This window comes from Lutra lutra, chromosome 3 (genome assembly GCF_902655055.1).
Source record: "Lutra lutra chromosome 3, mLutLut1.2, whole genome shotgun sequence".
Taxonomy (NCBI): Eukaryota; Metazoa; Chordata; class Mammalia; order Carnivora; family Mustelidae; genus Lutra; species Lutra lutra.
In genome coordinates this window covers 8,278,231-8,302,860 of record NC_062280.1, presented here as the reverse complement: position 1 = coordinate 8,302,860, position 24,630 = coordinate 8,278,231, and the positions used below count along the sequence as shown (strand labels likewise).

The window sequence follows — 24,630 nt, the reverse complement described above, 5'->3', positions numbered from 1 at the left end:
ATCTCATTGGTATTTGCCTCCTGACCCACTGACCTTTTGACCTGTAACCCAGTCAGGTTGCTCTGAGTCAGTAATTGCTCTCAGCATAGTTTCTGGGCCACTTCAAATGCTTTTTTTCTTTTCTTTCAAGTTTTTATTTAAATTGTATCTAGTTAACATGCAGTGTAATATTGCTTTCGAGTGTAGGATTTAGTGATTCATCCATGTACATGCAACACCCCGTGCTCTCACCAGTGCCCTCCTTAATCTCCATCACCCATTTAACCCATCCCCTGCCTACCTCCTCTCCAGCAACCCTCAATTTGTTCTCTACAGTTGAGTCTGTTTTATGGTTTGCCTCTCTTTTCTCTTCTAAAAAAATAAGATTCATCTATATATTTAAAGAAAATAATACCAATGATATTTTTAATGATGGTGCATTCTAAGTTCATTATTAAAGCCTCATATTTGAGGGGTTTCTGGGTAGCTCAGTCTGTTAAGTGTCCAACTCTTGATTTTGAGTCAAGTCATGATCTCAGGATCATGAGATCAAGCCCGAGTCAGGCTACACACACAGCGTGTACTGTGCTTGCGATTTTCTCTCTCTCCCTCTGCCCATCCCTCCACTTATATATGCTTTCTCTCTCATAATAAATAAATGCAATCTTTTTTAAAAGCTTCATCTTTGAAAATGTAATCATTATTTTATGAAAGTGAGACAATCTCTAAATTTTTAAAAATGCAAGCAGTCAATGAAGTGGCCACATGAACCCCATAGACTGACTTCAGGAAATTCATTTTAGGATGAGTGGAAAGAGTTAGGCTAAATGCTGAGATCGTGCTGAACTTCAGCCATGTAGAAAGGAATCTAAGTTTGACGAGTCATGTTTGCCAATATTGCATACAATATTACCATTTTTAAATGTTGTATTTTAATGTTGTATTGTAATGAGGATGTTTCTAGTTTACTGCTTTGGGCTATATGAGTCACAGAGAAGGTGGTTTTCTGTCTGGTCTGATTTTCTTTAGTAAATTGACCTGACTCAAGAACTCAGTCAGATGATTTGACTAGAAAAACAATGTGTTGAGGTTGGGGGAAAACTGTTTTTAGATCAGGGTTACCCAAACAAGTACTCTTAATTTCTCTGTATGCTGTGAATTTGTCCATCTTTCAAATTGTTTTATGCTGTAAAATATTGGAGAAAATATTCTAGAGTGTAGTAGTAACATTGTTAAGAGTTACTGTTTTTAATATTTAGGTGGTGGTCGAAATCCAGTAACACCCCGATATATGAGACATTTCAATATTATAACAATCAATGAGTTTAGTGATAAATCTATGTTTGCAATCTTCTCTAGAATCTTAACTTGGCATTTTAAAATCTGGTAAGTAATTTAAAGTGTGTTTCTTTTTTCACTAGTGGGTATGCAGTCTTTTGGAAATGTATCAATATAGGTAATACTTCTTGAACTATTCCCTGAAAACATCTCTAGAGAAAGAAAAAGATAACAGGTGACACTGCTCCCCTCTGCTGCTCTCATCTCCGAGTATGGGAGCATAGCAAGAAGGGGCCACAGTATCTTTCTCTTTCTGTCTGATGTCTTGAATTTTAGCCCCCAAATACATACAAATTTTGCATTCTGCTATATAGTATGTCCATGGTGGAATTGTTAATGTTTTGAATTTTCACCATTAATACAATTAATGCTAGAAAGATGTATGCTAGGTTTATCCTGTGACTTTGATACCCTGTAGTAGAACTCATGAGTTTCTCAAGAAGATTCATACCTAAGAGTATAGCCTTTGAGCCTGTACCCTAGGGGAAACGTTGCTGTCTAGCTCTGCACTTTCAGGAATGCAGAGGTCGGGGAGCCAAGTGGACCTGGGCAGTGCAAGTCTCAGCTCCCTGATGTCCATTCTCAAGAAATTGTCTTTCCTTGCCCTGTCTAGTGCTGATGGAGACAGACATCTGGCTCCTCATCAAGCCAGAAATTAAAGATAGTCAGTTTTTCCCAAATGGATATTCATTATACATGTTCTTTCTACCCTCATTGTGCCATTTGCCCTTCTTTTTTAAACCCTATTTCACTTTCTTTTTAACTCTCTTTTTTCTTTTCCTCTTTTTCTTATTCTGTATTTTTATTTCCTTCCTGTTTTCTCTGAAAATACTCATTTCACCAGTGTTCTTCAGGGATTCCTTTTATACGCAATTAAAAATGCTAAGGGGTGAAAGTGATTATGACACATTTGTCTAGTGGATGCTGGATTCGAGTTATATTATCGGGGTTCTTCGGCTGGCTCTTTTGTCCACTTATTTAAGGAGTTCTAAGTCCATGACATTAGTCCTGCCTTCCCATGGAGTTTCTTTAATCATAAAATAAAATAATGAATGGCAGGTAGTTTTAAAATAAATTAAAATTCTATTATTATTATTATTATTACTATTATGAGAAATGGTAATTTTATAAATTAAATCAATTATTTAATCAGAATAAATTCCACACTAGGCATGCTAAATATCATTTATGTACCAGATATGCTAATGTTTTCTTTTTTTATTACATTTTTTTTAAGTTATAAATTTCCAGATGATTTTCTAGATTTGACTGCACAAATTGTTAATGGTACAATGACTCTGTATAAGGAAGCCATGAAGAATCTCCTGCCCACACCAGCTAAATCCCACTACTTGTTCAACCTCCGTGATTTCTCCCGTGTCATTCAGGGCGTTTGCCTGTCAAGGCCAGAAACAGCAGAAACCAAAAAAGTGATTAAACGTCTCTGGGTTCATGAGGTAAATTTTTGTGTTACTGAAATATGATTATGCCAGAAACAAAGATTTTATCATGGCAACAACTGGCTAAAAAGAAGCATTTCCAAGTTTGTATTGTTGACATTCATTCAGCTATTTGGCATTATGGAGGCCAATAATCAAGATAATTTAAAAGAATATTTAACACTAATATATTTTATGATATTTAAAAAGGATTATCTCCTGTTTTTAGAAATTTTTGTTGACTTAAAAGATATTTCTAGGGGCGCCTGGGTGGCTCAGTGGGTTAAGCCTCTGCCTTCGGCTCAGGTCATGATCTCAGGGTCCTGGGATCGAGCCCCACATCGGGCTCTCTGCTCAGCAGTGAGCCTGCTTCCCTCTCTCTCTGCCTGCCTCTCTGCCTACTTGTGATCTCTCTCTGTGTGTCTAATAAATAAATAAACTCTTTAAAAAAAAGATATTTCTAAGTAGGTATCACTTTGGGTCAATCTCCCTTAAGTGACTTAATCCTTGTTAGTTTGATTTCAAATAATTTTTGAGATGGAATATTTTTTAAGGAGATGTTTTTATAAGAAAAGAATGTGTTTGTTTACATTACTTACTTGTATTTCTAGATGCCAAAACAACTACAAAACAAACCAGTTTTGAAAGCATAAAAATATATTGAAAGTATATTTAAGTCCTTTGTGGGAAGAGGAATGTGGGTGAACATTTTCTTATAAAAATCTGAGGAAAGAAGGAGAGAAAGAATACAATAAAACAAGGCATCAAAAATAATAACTTAATACAAAGAATTATAGGAACATTAAAGAAAAAAATTTTTTAATATGTAAATAATATAGCTATTTTAATTTTAATAATGTAGTTAAATCTAGGAAATAGGAATGTGCTATGTTAAAGCCATGTGCTATTGAAATAAAAATTTCAAAAAGACATTTAGAAATGGAATTTTTAATGTAATGAAATTCATAATATAATAACTTCACATTTTTGATATTTATGCAATATAATGAGTTTAAGTTCTCAGCTCAAAACCTTTCAAGAGCACTCTACCTCACCGGGAGGGATTAAACATAAAATTCTGGTGACCCACAAGATTTCATACGTGTACCTCTTTCCTGGCTCCCGTCAGGCTGCCTCTTGTGTGAGAACGCTCATTCACCTTCACCAGCAGCACAGGCCTCCGGGCTGTTCTCCCTGCGGGGAGTGCTGTCCCGGATCTTGTGCACTGGCTTCTACTCCCTTTGAGCAAATCTTTCCTTCTCCATGTGTCCCACGCTGACCACCCTATTATACACAACAGGCTCTCACCCCACTAGTAGTTCCAGTCTTTCTTGACTTACTCTATTTTTCTTCTTTTCATAGCATTTATCAGCATCTAACATGCCATAAAATTTATTTGTCATGTTTATTGTCCCATCTTCCTCAGACAGCAGGCAAGTTCCATAAGGTCAGAGATTTTTTTTTTTTTTTTTTTTTTTTGGTCGCTGATTTATTCGCAGCACTGAGAACAGTGTTAGACACATAGTTTTCAATGTTTCAAAAACATTATGAAGTAATTGAACTCAACTCTCTACTTGTGTTTTATTTCTGTTCACTCAAAAAAGACTTCCTAAAGGTCTAATATGGGCCAGATACTACTTTAGGTGTCCTTTAGGTGTCCAGACACTTTTATCAAATCAGAAGACCTAATGTAATTTTATTAAATGGTTTTCAAGGCATGAAACTGGCTTACTATTTTATATTCCCTTTGGCTTCTCCATGGTTTTCAAACATTTGTGTGCCTAAAATCTGATTTGCTTATTAAATATAGTTATTCTGCAAAAGTGACCCAAGGAAAAAAATAAATTTCATCGAAGTTAAAAATTTTCACGTTTCTAAGGATATTGTCTAGAAAGTGAAAAGACAACCCACAGAGTGGGAAAAAATACTTGCAAGTCATACATCTGATCAGTGTCTCAGATCCAGAAAACAAAAAGAGCTATTACAACTCAATAGTAAAAGATAAATAACCAATTTAAAAGTGGGCAAAGGATTTGAATAGACATTTCTCCAAAGATGATATACAGATGGCCAATAAGCACATGAAAAGATGTTCAACATCATTAGTCATTAGGGAAATGCAAATCAAAACTGCAGAGAGGTACGCCTCACACCCACGGGATGGCTGTCACCCCAATGGCAGATAATAGCAAGTGCTCATGAATTGGCGGAGGAATCCTGCCCTCATTCACCGCTCGGGAGTATGAAAAGTGGTGCAGCTGCTTCAGAGAACAGCTAGTTCCTCAAACGTCACAGCTACCATGTGACCCAGCAGTTGTGCTCCTAGCCATGCACTCGAGAGAACTGGAAACACATGTCCACACAAAAGCTTGTACACAAATGTTATTAGAACTATAATAAAAAGTGGACACAACTCACATACATATCAGCTGATGAATAGACAAAGAAAATGTGGTATATACGCACCATGGAATTTTATTCAGCCCTAAAAAGAAAGAGCTGTGCATACACAACACGGACGTGCCTAGAAGGCATCATCTAAGTGAGAGAAACCAGACACAAAAGGTCTCATACCATATGATCCCATTTATACGAAATATGCAGAGTAAGTAAGTTAACAGAGACAGAGTAATGGTTGCCAGGGGTTGGGGGGGCACCAGGGGGAAATAAGGAGTGACTGATAATGGGTACAGGGTTGCTTACATGGGGATGATGAAGAAGTTCTAGAATTAGAGAGTTGTGATGTTTGCTTAACTTCATGAATATTATAAAACCCACTGAATTATATGCTTTTAAAGAGTGAATGTTGTGATATGTGAATTATTTATCAATTAAAACAATCTGTAATTCAGGCTTGGAGGTAAATAAACTCAAATCATAAATACAATATGATAAAAATATTCCAGAGATTACCTCTCTTGGAATGATGTAGACTTACGATAGAGAAATTTTACATATCAACTTCTCCAAATGGAAGAGGGGACCGCAGAATCACAGGGTAGAGAGCAGGGGATCCGCAGAAGGGAGCATGAGAGAGCCTGCGAAGGTGCTGGAGGTGTTCTGTATCTTGATCTTGGTGGTGGGGACCTGGGTGTATAAATGTGTAAAAATTCTTGGGAGCTGTGCGCTTAGGATTTTTGTATCTTATATAAAGAAACAGAAGTAGAAAAATAAGATATTCCCAGGCATCGTCCTCAAAGTTTTCAAGTGGGCCCCTGCTGTCTGCATTTTAGCAGGTAGCACGGGTGATTCAATACAGGTTTGTTGACAGTCCTTGGGAAAGGCGACCTTCGGTTCTTGCTAAGTAGCCCGCTAGGTAAGAGTATTCTGAGCTCATCTTCAGCAGTGATACCAGATACGTGAGGCTGGCTTGGCTTAGGTTTCTCCTCCCACAGGAATATTGTACAACATCTTCAGTACCTCAGTCCAAGGACGTGACTATCGGCCTATGTCAGGGAACTAGATTGTCCAATAAATAAATAGCTTTTGAGCCAGTGAGAGTATGCACGAAGCCTCGCTCATACTATTTGCCTGTGTAGCCACCACAGCTAGAGAAAGGGATGACACGCTATGGCACCAGCTTGACAGTAGTGAAAACACTAAAAGCATTACTCTGGAACACCATTAGGCTGATTTCAAGGTGCTTTGTAATCATTTTATTTCTGAATTTTACAGTGCTTCCACATACATTGCCGTTTTATTTTTGCCCTACAACTGGAGTGGAATGCTGACCAAGTATTCCTGTTTCCATTTTATAGGTGAAGCAGCTTATGCAGACAGGGTTCAGTAATTTCCCCCAAATGACAGTTTTGTTGGCACAAATACGCATTGCTTCTCTCATATGTGTCTTAGTCTGCTAGAGCTGCCATAACAAAATACCACAAACAGAGGGGCTTGACAACAGAAATTTATTTAATAATCTCATAGTCCTGGAGGCCAGAAGTCCACTTGCAAGGTGCCACCGAATGTGGGTACATGGCTGCCTCCTCACTGTGTCCTCACATGGCCCTTCCCCTGTGCACCTGCAGGGAAAGAGTGGAAACTCTGTTATCACTTCCTTTTCTTATAAGGACAGTCCTATGGGACTAGGGCTCTACCCTTGTGACCTTATTTAACTTTAATTGCCTCTTTAAAGGACTTTTCTCTTAATATAGTTATATTGTGGTTAGGACTTCCCCATGAATTTGAGGGGTGGGGAGGGACACAATTCAGTCCAAACAGATAGTAACCAAGGGACACTTATACCATGTTGAGGAAATAGTTGTTTTATGTGACAAGCCTGATTAACTATTTCTTACAGTCCCATAACATGTACATTTCATAAGAGTTTATTTTAGTAGATTGCCCTCTGCAGTGACTAATAACAAAAATAATAAATATGCAAAACAAACTTGGTTTTCACCTAAGACATTTCTTTCCACCCCAAAAATGTGCTTTAAAAAAATAATGCTATTCATTTGCCAATAACTTTCAGAATGTTTCCTGACTTGGAACAAGGAAAGATCACTACAGAGGAGTCCCCAGCTTCTTTATCTGTATCTGAGTGACCACCAAAGGCAGCCACTTTCTTTCTCTAGTCCTTTTTTCCTTCTGTAGTCATTAATATTCTTTTTTTAAAGATCTTTTTTAATTTGAGAGAGAGAAAGCAAGAGAGAGAGCATGAGCTGGGGAAGAGGCAGATGGAGAGAGAGAGAGAGGCAAGGAGCCTGATGTGGGGCTCAGTCTCAGTGCCCTGGGATCATAACCTGAGACGAAGGCAGATGCTTAACTGACTGAGGCACCCAGCTGCCCCAGTCGTTAATATTCTTTGCATCTCTATAATCTTCTTCTGTTCCCCCCAAATGCCTTTATTTATTAATAACTATATGTAACTATGTATTATCTCAAATATATATGATCATAATTAATATTTAAAATAAGCATTATTATGACTCCAGCCTGATTATTTGGCTAGGCCTTTAATAAAACCCATAGAAATATCCTGGAGTAGTTTTTATGTGACTTGAGATTGGTATGTAAATAAAACTACAAAAATAGAAGAATCAGTTCTTATAGCTGCTTTTTAATTATTCAGGTCCTTAGAGTGTATTATGATCGTCTTCTGGATAATGCAGATAGAGGTTGGCTTATCAACTACATTCAAGAAATTTTGAAAAAACACATGGATGAAGATTTTCATGAGCTTTTTCAACACTTAGATTTCGATAACGATGGGGTGGTAGAAGAAGATGATTTGCGTAGCTTAATGTTTTGTGATTTCCACGATCCCAGGCGGGAGGACACCAACTACAGAGAAGTTGAGGATGTGGATAATCTTCGAGTGATAGCAGAAGCTCACTTAGAAGAATACAACAATATGAGCAAGAAAACCATGAGCCTTGTCTTATTCCGATTTGCCATAGAGCACATCAGCAGAATTTCCAGGATCCTGAAGCAGCCTCGCAGCCATGCTCTTCTGGTTGGTGTTGGCGGGAGCGGGAGGCAGTCTGTCACCAGATTAGCTGCCCACATGGCTGACTATTCAGTTTTTCAGGTCGAAATCTCCAAGGGCTATGGTACTACTGAGTGGCACGAAGATTTAAAAGTGATCCTAAGGAAATGTGCCGAAGGTGAGATGCAAGGTGTCTTCCTGTTCACAGACACTCAGATCAAAAGGGAGTCATTTCTAGAAGATGTCAACAATCTGCTGAATGCTGGGGAGGTTCCAAATCTCTTTGCGTTAGACGAGAAGCAGGAGATATGTGATAAGATGCGTCAGTTAGACCGCCAACGGGATAAAACCAAACAGACAGATGGAAGCCCCATAGCTCTTTTCAATATGTTCATCGATCGCTGCCGCAACCAGCTGCACGTGGTCCTCGCCATGAGTCCCATCGGAGATGCATTCCGGATCCGCCTCAGGAAGTTCCCTGCTCTTGTTAACTGCTGTACCATTGACTGGTTTCAGGTATGGCCATGTACATTTCAGACAGACTCCTGGAAATGGTGACTATTCGTCATCATCATGGCTTATTTTAGAGACTCCCCCCAAAAAGGTGGTTGAGCAGAATTTTCTGATCAATGATAATGTACTGTATGAAATTAGAATTCAAAAAATCGTCATAAGAGAAAAGCATCTTATTACTCATAAATACCATCATTAAGCTCAGTATATTACAGAAGGTTTTAGGATGAATTTGAGTATCAGTCAGCATCCTCTGAAGGCTTCCCTGAGAAAAGCTGAATGAAGGAACTGTTCCCAGAGCTACAGCTCCAGGTGGGGTTAAAGGAGCTGAGAGGGGACAGTGGAGCAGTTAGGAGGGGGTGGAGCATAGCAGGGAGCTTTAGTACAGGTTGGGCATAAAGGGACCGAGGGAGGAAAGCGTGTTCCTGGGGCTCAGAGCTGTGGAAGTAGGATTACTTGACAGGAGCAGGAACCCAAAACCTAGAACTAAGCTCCTGCTAGGAAGGAAGGGAGGGTATGAATACTCCTGCCCCTCTCCTGTCCTTCCAGTCTCTTTCCATTAGCCAAACCCAACAAAAAGTCAAAAGGAGGAAAGCCAGAGTGACACATTTGCGGTAGTTAACTTCAGTATCAGGAAGCACAGAGCAGATGAGACAACGGCGTGCGGTGGGAAGTTTGTGGGCTGTGGCCAAGGCCCTGTGAGTGTTTTTGGCCGTGGGGAATTTGCACAGCCCCTCTGTTCTCCATGTCCTGCTAAGACTGTCAAACAAGAGATTTATTGAACCCTCGCTCAATAGCAGGTACTATTCTAAAAGCTGGAAGTGAAAAGGAAAATGAAATAGACAAGGTTTCTGATCTCGAGCTTATTTTCTAGAGACAGACAAATTAGCAAAAAATTGTTCCATCAACAGTGTGGCATATAGGGAGTAAAAGCATTTCAGAAGAGTTGACCTTTTCAGAGGAAGCATGCCAGACGAAAAGTGCTAGTACTGAGAGGATGCGGGCAGAGGGCGTAAACTCATGAAGGGAAGGGGCTGTGGAAGGAAGGGGTGTGTCAGGGGACTTGGGAGTGGCAGACATGGAGTTACTGAGGGGGAGTAGCAGGTCAGGAAGGAGGGAGGGGCCCAACAGGCAGAGATCGACAAGTTGGTTTTGAACTTGAAGTTCACTGGGAAGTCTTTGACGGATTATTAGTTGGGGAGTGTGACATGAGCTAATTTGCATTTTGAAAAAAGTCTCTCTGGCAGCTGTAGAGAGCCACACCAGCAGGGAGACCAGTTAGGACACCACTGGAATATTCCAAGCAGAAGGAAACAGGGAGTTGAATTGGGATGGCTGTTGTAGAAAGAAGAGAAAGGATTTGGAAGCTATTGTGGGGAAGGTACCTATAGAACTTGCTTATGGGATGAATGAAGGATTGAGAAGGAGAGGTATCAGGCTTGATTCCTCCATGGCTGGAGCAAGGGGTGGGTGGTGGTGGTGTTTCCAAGTTGGGGAAGATGGCAACTACTTGGGGAGAGACAGGAACTACATTTTGGACTTGTCAAGTTTGGAATACCTTTAAGAAAAAATCAAAGAGATAGTCATTCAGATGATTCTGGAGTTTAGAGGAGAGGATAATAACATATACCTCAGAGAATTATTGGGAGAATTCAATGAGATGACACTGGAAGAATGCGCACAGAAGTAGACATTCCATAAATTTAGTTCCTGTCCTCTTCCTTGCTCCTGCAACACACACAAACCATTTCTCTAACGTTTGAACAAACCATGACGAGTCAATGTTAGTAGTACTAGCTACTGACTCCTAAGTGTGTAAGTCCTTGGTTGGGGGTCGGGGGTCGGGAGTTCCTCATGGAAGTGTCTCTCCTGCCCCATCCTTCACCTGTTCCTCTCCACTTCTGACATCGATAAATCACAAAGGGGTACAGTAGTAACAGACTTACACTGGTCACTTTGATCAAGTACTAACTCATTTATCCTAAATTCAGTCATGGCCAGAAGATGCACTCCAGGCAGTTGCCTCACGCTTCTTGGAAGAAACTGAAATGTCAGAGGAAATACGAGAAGGCTGTATCACCATGTGTAAAAACTTCCACACTTCGACTATAGATTTATCTACATCCTTCTATGTTGAACTTCAAAGATACAACTATGTGACTCCTACCTCTTATCTTGAATTAATCTCCACCTTCAAGACCTTGTTGGAAAAGAAAAGAAGGTAAAAATGAAATTTCATATTTCTGTTTATTTATGTATTTTAAAGAAAGCATGCACTAGTGGGGGGAGGGGCAGAGAGAGAGACGGGGAGAGAGGGGCAAACAGACTCCACACTGAGCACGGAGCCAGTTGCAGGGCTCGCTCTCACTACCCTGAGATCACAACTGGAGCCAAAACCAAGAGTCAGACACTCAACTGACTAAGCCACTTAGGCATCCCAGAATTTCATATTTCTAAGTAAGCTACAGTGATTTTAAAACATTTGTGTGTACAAAAATGACATAACTATGATGTAGAGATTTATTTTGTATATATATAATATGTATATATATACATGTTTATACTCTGATTATTGTTTATATATATGCATATACATGTGTGTGTGTGTGGGTGGGTGTGTATGTGATTTATTTTGCAAACATCTTCAGGATTGGGAGAAGGTCTTATTCTTTTGTATAGATGTATCATCTAGCACATTGTAAATACATAATCATATTTGTTAAAGGAATAAAGGTGTGCCACTCAGAGTTGGGCTGACTCCAGGATCCTTTGACAATGATACTGAGTAAACACCATTTAGAAAGATTTTTTTTTTGTAAGTAATTAGATAATAGATAAAACTTCTGTTTAGGTATTGAACAGCTGAAACCCAGAGACAGCTAGTCAGGTTTCCTTCTTTAAATCCTCATTTGAAAAACCTCAATATGAACATCAATAAACTTATATACTACAGAAAGTGTCAGTGTGAATTTTTAATGTCATTGAGGGTGACATTTATTTATTTATTTATTTGTAGTTTCCAGTTTTTATTTAAATTCCAGTTAACACATACTATAGTATTGGTTTCAGGAATAGAATTTAGTGGTTCATCATGTACATACAACAACCAATGTTCATCACAGTAAGTATCTTCCTTAATGCCCACCATCCATCTAGCCCACCCCCTGCCCACCTCCCCTACAGCAACTCTGCTTATTCTTTATCATTAAGAGTCTGTTGTATGTTTTTTTTTCTTTTTTTCCCTCTCTTTTTCCCTCCTTCCCCTATGTTCATCTATTTTGTTTCTTAAATTCCATATGAGTAAAATCCTATGGTATTTGTCTTTGTCTGATTTATTTTACTTAGCAGAATACACTCTAGTTCTATCCATGTCCTTGCAAATGGCAAGATTTTATTCTTTTTGATGCTGAGTAATATGTCTGTCTGTCTGTCTGTCTGTCTCTCTCTCTCTCTCTATATATATGTAAGTTTGGGGGACATCATGTTTCATTTTCATTTGTTCCATGTATTTTTTAATTTCTTCTTGAATTTCCTGATTGACCCACTCATTCTTTAGTAGGATACTTCTTTAGCTTCCAGGTATTTATGGTCTTTCCAAATTTTTTCTTGGGGTTAACTTCAAGATTCATTGCATTGCGGTCAGAACATATGCATGGTATGATCTCAATCTTTTTATACTGGTTGAGGCCTGATCTGTGAACTACTATGTGATCTATTCTGGAGAATGGCCTATGTGCACTGGAAAAAGAATGTGTATTCAGCTGTTTTAGGATAAAAGTTTCTGACTGTATCTGTTAGATCCATCTGGTCCAGTGTGCCATTCAAAGCCATTGTTTCCTTGTTGATCTTCTGCTTAGATGATCAGTCCATTACTGTGAGTGGGGTGTTAAAGTCCCTGCTATTATTGTGTTATTATCAGTAACTTCCTTTATGTTTGTTACTAACTGATTTATATATTTGGGTGCTCCCAAGTTGGAGTCATAAATATATAGAATTGTTAGATCTTCTTGTTGGGTAGACCCCTTTATTATGAAGTAGTGCCCTTGTTCATCTCTTTTTATAGTCCATGGTTTGAAATCTAGTTTTTCTGATACCCAGATGGCTACTGTAGCTCTGTCTGATGTGCATTAGCACAATAGTGGGTTCTCCATCCCCTCACTTTTAATCTGCAGGTCTAAAGTGAGTCTCTCTCTCTTTTTAAAATATAACTCATCTCATGTGCTTATTTTGAGATTTCCAATTCAAATATAGGACTACATGGTTTCACTGAACTTTTTCTTTTCTTCTTTTATTTAAATTCAATTAGCCAACATATAGTACATCATTAGATTCAGATGTAGAGTATAATAATTCATCAGTTTTGTATAACATCCAGTGCTCATCATATCACTTGCCCTCCTTAATGCCCACCACTTAGTTATCCCATCCCCCACATCACATCCCTCCAGCAATCCTCAATTTGTTTCCTATAGCTAAAAGTCTCTCATGATTTGTCTCCCTCTCTGATGACTTCCCATTTGGTTTTCCCTCCCTTCCCCTATGATCCTCTGTGTTCTTTCTTATGTTCCACATATGAGTGAAACCATATGATAATTGTCTTTCTCTGATTGACTTATTTTGCTCAGCTAGCACCCTCCAGCTCCATCCATGTTTATATAAATGCTTAAGTATTCATCCTTTCTGATGGCTGAGTAATAGTCCATTGTACATATATACCACATCTCCTTTATCCATTCATCTGTTGATGGATGTCTCCGCTCTTTCCATAGTTTGGTTATTGTGGACATTCCTGCTATAAATATTGGAGTGCAGGTGCCGCTTTGGATCACTACATTTGTAATTTTGGGTTACATCCCTTGTGGTGCAATTGCTGGGTGATAGGGCAGCTTTACTTTTAACTTCTCAAGGAACATCTGTACCGTTATCCAGTGTGGCTGCACCATCTTGCATGCCCACCAACAGTGTAGGAGGGGTCCCCTTTGTCCACATCCTCACCAACATCTGACTTGTTAATTTTAGCCATTGTGACTAGTATGAAGTGGTACCTCAGTGTGGTTTTGATTTGTACTTCCCTGATGCCAAGTGATGTGGAGCACTTTTTCATGGGTCTGTTGGCCATTTTTTATGTCTTTCTCGGAGAAATGTCTGTTCACGTTTCTGTCCATTTCTTGACTGGATTCTTTGTTTTTCAGGTGTTGAGGTTGATAAGTTCTTTATAGATCTTGGATACTAGCCCTTTATCTGATATGTCATTTGCAAATATCTTCTCCTATTCCATAGGTTGCCTTTTAGTTTTGTTGACTGTTTCCTTTGTTGTGTAGAGCTTTTTATCCGGATGAAGTCCCCGTAGTTCATTTTTGCTGTTGTTTCCCTTGCTTTTAGAGATGTGCTAGCAATAAGTTGCTGAGGCTGAGCTCGAAGAGGTTACTGCCTTTGTTCTCCTCTAGGATTTTGATGTATTCCTGTCTCACATTGAGGTCTTTCATCCATTTTGAGTTTGTCTTTGTGTATTGTGTAAGAAAATGGTCCAGTTTCATTCTTCTACATGTAGCTGTCCAATTTTCCCAACACAATTTGTTGAAGACACTGCCCTTTTTCCATCAGATATTCTTTCCTGTTTTGTCAAAGATTAGTTGACCATAGAGTTGTGGGTTTATTTCTGAATTCTCTACTCTGTTCCGTTGATCTGTGTCTGGTTTTGTGCCAGTATCATACTGTCTTGATGATTACAGCTTTGTAATAGAGCTTGAAGTCCAGCATTGTGATGCCACCACTTTTGACTTTCTTTTTCAACATTCCTCTGGCTTTTGGGGGTCTTTCCTTGTTCCATACAAATTTTAGGATTGTTTTTTCCAACTCTGTGAAAAATGTTAATGTTTTTTTTTTTAAGATTTTATTTATTAGTTTGACAGACAGAGATCACAAGTAGGCAGAGAGGCAGGCAGAGAGAGAGGAGGAAGCAGACTCCCTGCTGAGCAGAGAGCCCAATGCAGGGCTTTATCCCAGGACACCAGGATCATGACCCGAGCTGAAGGCAGAGGCTTTAACCCACTGAGCCACCCAGGCTCCCCTTGGTGGTATTTTGATAGGGATTGCATTGAATGTGTAGATTGCTCTGGGTAGCATAGACATTTTAACAATGTTTATTCTTCCAATCCATGAGTATGGAATGTTTTTTCCATTTCTTTGTGTCTTCCTCAATTTCTTTCATAAGTTTTCTGTAGTTTTTACAGTACAGATCTTTTACCTCTTTGGTTAACGTTATTCCTAGGTTATCTTGTGGGTTTTGGTGCAATTGTAAATGGGATCGATTCCTTAATTTCCCTTACTTCTGTCTCACTGTTAGTGTATAGGAATACAACTGATTGCTGTGCATTGATTTTTATATCCTGCCACATTGCTCATTCTTGTATGAGTTCTAGCAGTTGGGGGAGAATCTTTAAGGTTTTTCATTTAAAGTATCATGTCATCTGTGAAGAGAGAGAGTTTGACTTCTTTGCCAGTTTGAATGTGTTTTATTTCTTCATGTTGTCTGATGGCCGAGACTGGGGCTTCTAGTGCCATGTTGAACAACAGTGATGAGGGTGGGATCCCTGTCTTGTTCCTGACCTTAAGGGAAAAGCTCTCAGTTTTTCCCCCTTGAGAATGATATTCTCTGTGGGCTTTTTGTAGATGACTTTTATGGTATTGAGGTATGTTTCCTTTGTCCCTACACTGTGGAGTTTTAATCAGGAAAGAATGCTATAATTTGTCAAATGCTTTTTCTGCATCATTTGAGAGCATCATATGGTTCTTGTCCTTTCTTTTATTAATGTGATGTACCACGTTGATTGATTTGTGAATGTTGACCCACCTTTGCATCCCAGGAATAAACTTCGTCTGGTGAAAGTCCTTTTAATGTACTCTTGGATCCTATTGTCTAGTATCTTGGTGAGAACTTTGGCATCCATGTTCATTAGGGATATTGTTCTGTAATTCTCCTTTTTGGTGGGGTCTTTGTCTTGTTTTGGGGTTAAGGTAACGCTGGCTTCATAGAATGAGTTTGGAAGTTTTCCTTCCATTTCTATTTTTTTAAAAATTTCAGAAGAATGGGTGAAAGTTGTTCTTCAAATGTTAGGTAGAATTCTCCTGGGAAGCCATCCAGCCCTGGACTCTTGTCTGTTGGAAGATTTTTGATTACTGCTTCAATTTCCTTGTTGGTTGTGGGTCTGTTCAGGTTTTCTATTTTTTCCTGTTTCAGTTTTGGTACTTTAAATGTTTCTAGGAATGCATTCATTTCTTCCATATTACTTAATCTGTTGACATATCATTGCTTATAATGTGTTTTTACTATTGTTTGTATTTCCTTGGTGTTGGTCATGATCTCTCCTCTTTCATTGATCATTTTATTAATTTGGGTCCTTTCTCTTTTCTTTTTGGTAGTTCTCACTAGGGGTTTATTGATCTTATTAATTCTTTCAAAGAACCAGCTTCTAGTATTATTGATCAGTTCTACTGTTCTTTTGGTTTCTGTTTCACTGATTTCTGCTCTAATCTTATTATTTCTCATCGCCTTCTTGGTTTGGGCTCTCTTTGTTGTTCTTTGCACCAAGGTTAGCTTGTATATTTCAGATTTTTCTAATTTATTGAGAAAGCCTTGTATTACTATATACTACCCTCTTAGGACCACTTTCGCTGTATCCCAAAGGTTTTGAACAGATGTGTTTTCATTTTCTTTTGTTTCCAATAGTTTTTTAAATGTCCTCTTTAATTTCCTGGTTGACACATTCATTCTTTAGTAGGGTTCTCTTTAACCTCCAAGTATTTGAGTTCCTTCTAAATTTCCTCTTGTGACTTAGTTGAAGTTTCAAAGCATTGTGTTCTGAAAATATGCAGGAAACAATCTCAGTCTTTTGGTACCAGTTGAGCCTGATTTGTGACCCAATATGTTATGTGTTCTGGAGAATGCTCCATGTGCATTTGAAAAGAATGTGTATTCTATTGTTTAGGATGGAATGTTCTGACTATATCTGTGAAGTCCATCTGGTCCAGTGTGTCATTCAAAGCCCTTGTTTCCTTGTTCATCTTCTACTTAAATGATCTGTCCATTGCAGTGAGGGGGCTGTTAAAGTCCCCTATTATGATTGTATTATCATCAATGTGCTTCTTTAATTTGGTTATTAATGGTTTATATAATGGGCTGCTCCCAAGATAGGAGCATAAGTATTTATAATTATTAGATCTTGTTGAATAGACCCTTTAAGTATGATATAGTGTCCCTCTTCATCCCTTACTACAGTCTTTGGCTTAAAATCTAATTTATCTGATATAAGGATTGCTACCCCAGCTTTCTTTTGATGTCCATTAGCATGATAAATCATTCTCCACACCCTAACTTTCAGTATGGAGGTATCTTTTGATCTAAAATTAGTCTCCTGTAGACAGCATATTAATGGGTCCTGTTTTTTTATACAGTCTGCTATCCTGTATCTTTTGATTGGGGCATTTAGCACATTTACATTCAGAGTGACTGATATAAAGATATGAATTTAGTGCCATTGTATTACCTGTAAAACTATTGTTTCTGTGCATTGTCTCAGTTCTTTTCTGGTCTATGTTACTTTTGAGCTCTCTCTTCGCTTACAGCATTCCCTTTAATATTTCTTACAGGGTTGTTTTAGTGATCACAAATTCTTTAAGTTTCTGTTTGTTCTGGAAGCTTTTTGTCTCTTCTTCCATTCTAAATGGCAGCCTTGCTGGATAAAGTATTCTTGGCTGTATGTTTTTCTCATTTAATACCCCGTATATATCATGCCAGTCCTTTCTGGCCTGCCAGGTCTGTGTGGATAGGTCTGCTGCCAGTCTAAGGTTCCTACCCTTGTAGGTTAAAAACCTCTTTCTTGAGCTGCTTTCAGGAGTTTCTCTTTATCTCTGAAATTTGCAAGCTTCGTTATTATATGTCATAGTGTTGATCTATTTTCATTGATTTTGAGGTGGGTTCTCTGTGCCTTCTGGACTTGCATGCCTATTTCCTTCCCCAGATTAGGGAAGTTCTCAGCTATAATTTGCCAAATATACCTTCTGCCCCCCTCTCTCTTTCTTCTTCCCATGGAGCCTTAATAATTCTAATATTGTTTCCCTTTATGATGTCTCAAATTCTCCCTTCATGGTCCAATAATTGTTTATTTCTCTTTTGCTTATTTCTTTATTCCCCATTATTTTATCTTTAGTATCACTTATTCTCTCTTCTGCCTCACTTATCCTATCAGTAAGAGCCTCCATTTTTTATTGAATCTCAGCAATACCCTTTTTTATTCCAATCTAATAAAATCTTGGGTCTTTTATTTCTCCAGAAAGGGATTTTCTAGTGCCTTATATGCTTTATCAACCCAGCTAGTATATTTATAATCATTGTTCTGAATTTTAGCTCTGACATTTAATCAATATCTATATTTACTAAGTCTCTGACAGTGATTACTGTCTCTTGTCCTTTTTTCTGGGAATTTTTTCTCCTGGTCATTTTGTTCAGAGAATAGATGAATGAGAACAAAAAAGAAATAAAAAATAAAATATCAACCATGACCCCAGTGAAATATACCTTAGGCAAATTAGAAGAGATCAGAAACCAAAAAAGAAAAAAAAAGGAAGGGGGAAGAAAAAGAGACTATAATAAAACAGGTAGACTGAACAGATGATATACTTGGTCCTGGGTGTATTTTGGTCTTTTTGTTACAAAGTTGTAAAGTGAAAAAGCATATATATATATATATATATATATATATATATATATATATATATATGAAATTGAATGCAGTGAAAGGAAGCCAAAAATAAAGACTACATCTATAAAATATAAATGTAAAAATGAAAATAAAAAAAAGACTTGATAAAAGACTTGATTAAAAAAAAAGAGTTGATAAGTGAAAAGGAAAAAAAGTAAGAAAAAGAACATTTTAAACTGAAGAATCATGAGAAAAAATCTTGAATTCTATGTACTATTTTCCCCAAGTGCGGGAGTTTTTCAATTCTATATGATCCATAAACTTGGTATTAACCTGGTGTTCCTGCTGGTCTTCTGGGGGAGGGGCCTGTTGCACTAAGTTTCAGGTGTCTTCCTGGGTGGTGTTGCTCCACCCCTGGCCAGGGGCCGGGCTCAGTGTAGGCTGCTTCTGGTTGCTCTATGTGACTTTTGTTCCCTGAAGACTTTTTGCACCGCTTGCAAAAAGTGGTCAATTTTCTATTTGTTTAATTGCAGCAATTATTTTCTTAGATCTCAGGTTGAATTCACAGGTGTTCAGAATGGTTTGATAGGTATCTAGCTGAATTCAAAGGACCAGATGAAACAAGGGTCCCCTAGTCTTCCACCATCTTCCCTCTCTCCTACAGTGAGTCTCTCGTAGGCAGCATATAGATGGGTCCTTTTTCTTTAATCCACCCTGACACCTTATGTCTTTTGATTGGAGCATTTAGTCCATTTATATCTGGAGTGATTATTGATAGACATGATTTAATGCCATTTTATAACTTGTTTTTTCATTGTTTCTAGAGATTTTCTCTGTTCCTTTCTAGTCTTTGTCACTTTTGGTCTTTTTTTTCCCCACTGAAAGAGTCCCCTTTAGTTTTTCTTGAAGGACCAGTTTAATGATCATGAATTCCTTTAGTTTTTGGTGTTTTGTTTTGTTTTTGTCTCGGAAACTCTCTCTCTCCTGGTTTTCTATCCTTGTATTCTAAAGGGTAGACTTGCTGAATAGCCTTGGTTGCATATTTTCCCATTCAGCACATTGACTATACCATGCCACTTTCTTCTTGCCTGCTAAGTTTCTGTGGATAGATCTGCTGCTAATCTTATTTGTCTTCCCATTGAAGTTAAGGACTTCTTTTGATGTTTCTAGGGTTTGTTTTTTTTTTTTAAATTAATTTATTTATTTTTAAAAATAAACATATAATGTATTTTTATCCCCAGGGGTACAGGTCTGTGAGTAGCCAGGTTTACACATTTCACAGCACTCATCATAGCACATACCCTCCTCCCCAATGTCCATATCCCCACCACCCTCTCCCATCCCCCCTCCCCCCCAGCAACCCTCAGTCTGTTTTTTGAGATTGAGTCTTTTATGGTTTGTCTCCCTCCCAATCCCATCTTCTTTCATTTTTTTCTTTTCCTACCCCCCAACCCCCCCCCCCCCCATTGCATCTCCACTTCCTCATATCAGGGAGATCATATGATAGTTGTCTTTCTCCAATTGACTTATTTCGCTAAGCATAATACCCTCTAGTTCCATCCACATCCCTTTATCTCTATATTTTACAAATTTAATTATGATGTTTTGGTGTTGGCCTGCTTTTGTTGATTTTGATGGGAATTCTTTGTGCCTCCTGAATTTGGATGTCTGATTCCTTCCCCCAGTTAGATAAGTTTTCAGCTGTAATTTCCTCAAATAAACCTCTCCTCTCTTCTACTGGGACTCCTATGATACAAATCTTATTATGCTTTATGGAGTTACTGAGTTCCCTATGTCTACATTTTCAGCTTCATTATTTCCCAAAATTTTATCTTCTGTATCATTTATTTGTTCCAGTGCTTATTCCATTCTCATGGTCATTACATCCAATTGGTTTGAAATCTTGATTTTATTATTATTACATTTTTCATTTAGGTCTGACTAGTTTTTAGATCTTTTATCTCTGTGGTAAGGGACTCCTTGGTGTCTTCTATGCTTTTATCAGGCCCAGCTAGTATCCTTATGGTTGTTGTTTTAAATTCAAGATCAGGCATATTATTTCTGTTTTGATTAGATCCCTAGCCATGACCTTTTCTTGTTCTTTCTTCTGGGATGAGCTCCTCCATCTTGGCATTTTGTCTAGGTCTCTGTCTTCTCTGTGTTAGGAAAGCCTGCTACACTTTCTGCTCCTGAGAGTAATGAGTCTCTAAAGAAGAGGTCATATACTGTCCAGGGCCTGGTGCTTCAGAAAGTGTTTCTAGTTGTTTGTACTCTGCTGCTGTGTTTTGGCTGCCCTTTCCCTCAGGTCAGTGCTCTATGGAGTTTCTCCTTGCCTACAATGGGGAGTGTTTGGACCTGGATCAAAAAGTGGTGAATTTTAACAAGGTGCACTCTGCTCTGCTTGTTAAAAGAGACTTGATGCTCTTTCCACTAAAGCTGAAACTTTGCAGGACTCTATGGTTGATAGTCATGGTGCATGTGGGGGATTTGCACTGGTCTTTGGAGGAAGGGGCCCACCACAGTGATTATCAGGCAAGTGAGCACCAACAAAATTAAGGGGGGTGGGGTTTGGTGTAAGCAGTTTAAGCTGCCAGTGTTGGTGCTGTGGTGCTTATTGAAGTTAGTTTAGCTAAGGGGCAGGGGAGGGAACTGGCATCCACTGGCTCTTTTCTCCTGGAGAGGCAATGTCACCTCTGCCAGATGTACTCCAAGAAAAGGGAACCATCTCTCCCAGCGCATCTCAGGGGTAATCCTCAGAATGCACTGTCTGCCCCTGGGCTATCTGCCCTCCTCCACAGAAGCACTGCAGAGCCCTCAGGGCTCCAACTGGCAACACCTCCAGCCTCTAAAACTCCAGCCTTTGAGCCCCATTTGTAAAATCTCATGAGAGTCAGCCCCTTTCATTTTCCTAGTCAATGGCCTTGGGGAATTGTTTTCCTTATGCAATTTCCTGTGCACTTCTCTCTCTCTCTCTCTCTCTCCCTCCCTCCCTCTCTCCCTTCCTTCCCCTTCTCTTGTTCTGACCAGGGCCCCCTCCCCTCTATAGCACCCATGATCTGTTCCTCACCCAAGTCAGGTCTTCATACCTCCTACCTTCCACACTGTGGTCTCTTTTCTCCCTCTCATTGTGTCGTTTGTTCTGTTAGTCCTCATATTGATTTCTTGGGTTTTCAGAATGAATTCATATTTGTTGAGCTGTTTCCAGAGATGAGGCAAGCCTAGGGTCTCCTACTACTCTCCCATCTTAACTCCCTTCGATCTGCTGAGGGTGACTTTTAGATGCAAGAAAAGTTTACTCAAAAACTTCTTTGGTTCTAAAAAATACTCAGTATAGGGGTGCCTGGGTGGCTCAGTGGGTTAGGCCTGTGCCTTCAGCTCAGATCATGGTCTCAGGGTCCTGGGATGGAGCCCCACATCAGGCTCTCTGCTCAGCAGGGAGCCTGCTTCCCCTTCCCCCTCTGCCTGCCTCTCTGCCTACTTGTGATTTCTCTCTCTGTCAAATAAATAAATAAAATATTTTTCAAAAATACTCAATATATTATAAAATGTAAAAACATTACATTAAGCTCTAAAATTATATGCTTAAAAGTTTTAGTGATCTACATTTTAAGGGGATCTTCAGCTAATGTTTGGTCACATTCAAAAAGTTATTTAAACAAATTTTTTGCATTGCATTTATAATTTTTTCATTGCATTTATAATTTGTAAAGGTTTTTATTTCCTTTTTGAGGCCTGTTTTAACAAATTAAACTTTCCTAGGTACTTACATAATTTTAAAAATTTAATAAGTTAAACTAATAGAGAGGGTGAGCCTTAAGTTCTTTTAAATGTTTAATATTACCTGTAAACTTTATGAGCTATATTTACTTTAAAACAGAAATCTAGCTCTTGCTCAATTACATAATTTATATTGGACTATAAGGTTGATCTATGAATCTACTAGACTGAATTTTTAAATATTGAAAACACTTAAAGCACCAATGTGAACAGATTTCATGACACAAAAATATTGATGCGAAGTTCAATGTTTACATGTTAACTATAGTTAATTCTAAATCTTCCTGTGCTAACACACTATGTCAAGAATTTTGAAGTGTCCTTTCCTGTATTGTCCAGGATGCTACCTATATCCTGGTAAGACACTCCTCATCCATATTATTTACAGTGACTATTGTAATACTTTCTACAGCTGGGGCATCAGAGCTTTCCTGTATACCATGATCCATACCTGTGTGTTTGAATCATATCATTAATACTTTTTCTTTTTTCTCTTAATACTTTTTCTGTCTACCTCGTGAAATCTGCAACTCCTACCTGAGGTTGCTACATTACTTGATATTGAATATTATAATTGCTTTGAATGTCAAAATAATTATCTTTCCATATAGATCTTATGATTTTTAATTTAATGGAATCTTGTCTTTTTTTTTTCTTCTGTATTTTCCCATCCAAGAGAATTAAAACTCCGATTGTACACTAAAAATATCTAAGGCCATCCTAACCAAAAGAAATATTATGAAAATGAGATACAAGGTTATAAGATGATTGAAAGTAATAGTTTTCTAAGCATTTTTAGGTATTCTTTTTTTTTTTAAGGTTTTATTTATTTATTTAACAGAGAGAGAAATCACAAGTAGGCAGAGGCAGACAGAGAGAGGAGGAAGCAGGCTCCTCGCTGAGTAAAGAGCCCGATGCGGGGCTCGATCCCAGAACCCGGAGACCATGACCTGAGCCAAAGGCAGAGGCTTAACCCACTGAGCCACCCGGGTGCCCCATCATTTTTAGGTATTCTTATTTGCCATTCAAATCTTCCTTTTTAAAAAAAAAAAAAATTCTCCTTTATGGAGTGCCTGGGTGGCTCAATTGGTTGTGTAAAACTCTTTGTTTTAGCTCAGGTCATGATTTCGGGGTCATGGGATCAAGTCCTGTGTAGGGCTCTGCGCTCAACTGTGAGTCTGCTTGGGATTCTCTCTCTCTACTCCACTCTATGTCTTTCTCTCTCTATCTCAAATAAAAATTAAATTTAAAAATCTTTTTTAAAAATTATACTTTACCTTAACTGGGATCCCCATCCTGTGGTTGCTCTTCCCTTAATAGCTAAAGCCTTCAGATCTCTGTATAGCCTGGTACTCTGGTAACCTCAGAGCAATTTAACAGATCCCCTGCTAAAACACATTAGTTTAGTTAGCAAATCATCACATGGGATGAACCATAATATGGAAGCATTCTTGTTCTTTTTTCTATTATTGTTCCCCAAGATTTGGGCTAGAACCAAATTTACAGACAATATGGTATCATGTTTCTAGTCCCCTCAGTTTCCATTATGACAAGCATTTTGCTGACTCACAGGGAATCAATGTATGACAAAACATAGCATACCCTCACTTCTAAATGTTATGGGTGCCCCCCCCCCACCTTTGGCAGTCTTTTTAATGTTTTCTTAGTTAGCTTTTCCAGTTTGAGCCAGTTAAGCCCTCAGCTGAAGGGTGTGCTTCTGCCTTTAGACAGTTAATAAGCTGGTTTGTTACCTACTCCAACCTCCTTTTTGAAGATGATTTCTAAAATGTGTCACCTTTTACTTTGAAACATTATGGTATATAAAACATTTTAAATGAGATGGATTATAAAGAAGAGTTTTCTCTACACATAATGTATAATTATCCATAGAAAATATATGACTGCAGATAAAATGTTTAAAGCACATTAAAATACCATTTTATTCTTAATCAATTATTATTACTTTATACTCATTCATACAAAAATTGTTGAGTTGTATTATTATCCTATTTGTCATTTTTGTCTTTTAAAACTTTTTAAAAATTTTTCAGTGTTCCAAGATTCATTCTTTATGCACCACACCCAGTGCTCCATGCAATACTTGCCCTCCTTAATACCCACCACCAGGCTTACCCATCCCCCACCCCCTCCCTTCCCAAACCGTCAGTTTGATTCTGAGTCCACAGTCTCTCATGCTTTGTCTTCTGCTCCGATTTCCCCCAATTCACTTTTCCTTTCCTTCTCCTAACGTCCTCCATGTTATTCCTTATGCTCCACAAGTAAGTGAAACCATATGATAATTGATTCTCTCTGCTTGACTTATTTCACTCAGCATAATCTCTTCCAGTCCCATCCATGTTGATACAAAAGTTGGGTATTCATCCTTTCTGATGGAGGCATAATACTCCATTGTATATATGGACCATATCTTCTTTATCCATTTGTCTGTTGA

The 24,630-nt window shown here is 38.4% G+C and overlaps 1 protein-coding gene across 2 annotated transcripts in view; it reads left to right on the top strand.

Moving 5' to 3' along the window:
- DNAH7 (dynein axonemal heavy chain 7) overlaps positions 1–24,630 on the top strand; it is a 273,847-nt gene that overhangs the window by 132,847 nt on the left and 116,370 nt on the right. For both annotated transcript variants that reach the window (XM_047720641.1, XM_047720640.1), the window contains 4 exons: positions 1,239–1,365; positions 2,555–2,774; positions 7,831–8,703; positions 10,692–10,921. In XM_047720641.1, coding sequence (XP_047576597.1) covers positions 1,239–1,365; positions 2,555–2,774; positions 7,831–8,703; positions 10,692–10,921 — 1,450 coding nt within the window. The remainder of the gene's footprint in view (positions 1–1,238; positions 1,366–2,554; positions 2,775–7,830; positions 8,704–10,691; positions 10,922–24,630) is intronic.